The sequence below is a fragment of the Bos mutus genome, chromosome 7 (genome assembly GCF_027580195.1).
Source record: "Bos mutus isolate GX-2022 chromosome 7, NWIPB_WYAK_1.1, whole genome shotgun sequence".
Taxonomy (NCBI): Eukaryota; Metazoa; Chordata; class Mammalia; order Artiodactyla; family Bovidae; genus Bos; species Bos mutus.
Window position 1 is genome coordinate 80,790,500 of NC_091623.1, and position 2,558 is coordinate 80,793,057.

The 2,558-nt window shown below is 35.8% G+C and overlaps 1 protein-coding gene across 1 annotated transcript; it reads left to right on the forward strand.

The window, feature by feature from the left end:
• Positions 1-858: 858 nt before the first annotated feature.
• Positions 859-1,812, forward strand: LOC102267382 (olfactory receptor 2G2). The gene has a single exon (XM_005891114.2). It carries the CDS (start codon positions 859-861, stop codon positions 1,810-1,812), a length of 954 nt encoding a protein of 317 aa, XP_005891176.2.
• Positions 1,813-2,558: the final 746 nt, after the last annotated feature.

Consider the following 2,558-nt stretch of genomic DNA (forward strand, 5'->3'; position numbering starts at 1 on the left):
ATCCTTACAGGTATGAGGTGATATCTCGTTGTGGGTTTATTTGCATTACCCAGATGATTAGTGGTGTTGAACACTTTTTCATATGCCTACTGGACATTTGTATGTCTTGTTTTGAGAAATGTCTGTTCAAGTTCTTTATTCACTTTTTAATTGGGTCATCTCTTTTATTGTTGTTGTAGACATTTGAATCTCTTACATATCTTGGATGTTATATATAATTTTGTATATTTTCTCCCCTTCCATAGATTTTTGCTTTTGTTGCCCATGGTTTGGTCTTATATCTTTAAAATCATCGCCAAGACCAACACCATGAAGGTTTTCCTCTATGTTTCTTCTAGGAGTTTCAGTTTCAGATTTTACATTCAAATCTTTAATCTAAGTTGATTTATGTGTATGGTGTAAGCTAGAGGTTCAATTTTATTATTTTGCATGTGGATATTCAGTTTTCCCCAAACTGTTTATTGAAGAGACTGCCCTTTCTACATTGTGTATTCTTGGTCTCTTTGTTGAAGATGACTTGTTTATATGCAAGCGTTTATCTCTCGGTTCTCTATCCTGCTCCATCGATCTATACGTTTACCTTTATGCCAATACAATACTGTTTTAATCACTATAGTTTGATTATTTAAAAAAATCTGTTCTTTTCTATCTTGCAGAGCATCAGAAGACACCTATGCCATTGAGAGAATGCACACTGTATTTATTTAGAATGCACATAATAGGAAAATAGATACAAGTTATGAGGTCTAAGCATTTAGCATATAACTTTGGGGAGAGATGACATTGTCATTTAACTGACTTTATGTAATATATAATCTTTCTCAGCTATGACTCAACTTTCTGGAACATACTTTGCACATGGGGATGGTGAAGAGCACCAATGAGGGAAACATAACAGGTTTTATCCTGTTAGGGTTTTCTGATTACCCTCAGTTACAGATGGCTCTCTTTGTGGTCATCTTGATCTTATATTTACTAACCATTTTAGGGAACACCACCATCATTCTGATATCTCATCTGGAACCCAAACTTAATACACCAATGTATTTTTTCCTTTCTCATCTCTCTTTCCTGGACCTCTGCTTTACTAGCAGTGTTATTCCTCAGCTCCTGGTAAACTTGCAGGATCCCATGAAAACCATTACCTATGGTGGCTGCGTGGTTCAGCTCTACGTCTCTCTTGCTCTAGGATCTACTGAGTGTGTCCTTCTGGCTGTAATGTCCTATGATCGCTATATGGCCATCTGCCGTCCCCTCCACTATGCTCTCCTAATGCATCCTCATCTCTGCATGGCCCTGACATCTTTAGCATGGCTTAGTGGGGTGGCCACCACCCTGGTACAGTCCACTCTCACCCTGCAGCTACCTTTATGTGGGCATCACCAAGTGGATCATTTTATCTGCGAAATCCCTGTACTTATCAAGTTGGCTTGTGTGGATACCACTTTCAATGAGGCTGAGCTCTTTGTGGCTAGTATCCTCTTCCTTGTTGTGCCTATCTCCTTCATACTAGTCTCCTATGGTTACATTACCAAGGCAGTTTTGAAGATCAAATCAGCTACTGGAAGAAAGAAAGTTTTTGGGATCTGTTCCTCCCATGTGACAGTTGTCATCATGTTCTATGGAACCATCATGTTCATGTATCTGCAGTCAGCCAAAAGTACATACAAAGATCAGGGAAAGTTTGTCTCTCTCTTCTACACGGTGGTGACCCCCATGCTTAATCCTCTTATTTATACTCTGAGGAACAAAGAGGTCAAGGAAGCACTAAGAAAAGTTCTAGGGAAGATTTTGGTAATAAAGTTTACATGATTGTCAAAAAATGGTTTAAAGCACTACTATGATAAATACCTAATTTTTGTGGTTAAAGAAAATCACATAATGTTTTAAAACTTTTTTTCCCCATTTCCTTTTGATTAATTTCTTATAAAACATTCTGTAATATACTATGGAATGTATGTGTCTAGTCCCAACCTTACAATTACACAGTGGTAACATAAATCCTTTGGTTCATGTCTTTTCTCCAAAATATATTATATATGCAGCATTTGAGGTTTATTTTAATTAAATATTTTATAAGATGAAGAAAAATATGAAAATATTCAAGAAATATTTTAAATTAGCCATTTAACAATTTTTGAATAATATATTTAGTCTCTTACCCTTTATGTTTCTCTAGATGGATTTATGGCTTATTTTTTGCAAGGATGTATGTAGGATGGATGAACCATGGGCAAGCTGTTGTAAAGCAAATTATTTTACTTCACCCTATACTCTATCCACTTAACATGTGGTAGACATAGAGAGAGTTGCATAAACAGCATGAAGACAAAAGCCACACATTAAAGGTGGAGAATAAAGCAGAATCAGAAACTTGATTTTATTATTTTGTAGTTGAACCAATTGAACCACTTTGAACTAACATCAGACTCTGATTCCTAAGAAAAAGCATAGCCACGGACTATTCTATAGCTTGCAAAGCCATATAAAGAAAAACACTATTGTTGTTAGTATAACCATGCACTTCTTAATGTTATGTTGATTATTTCACTTTAAAA

What these genes read in the sequence shown, in the direction of transcription:
- LOC102267382 (XM_005891114.2), top strand. Translation starts at nt 859, where the DNA reads ATGGGGATGGTGAAGAGCACCAATGAGGGAAACATAACAGGTTTTATC.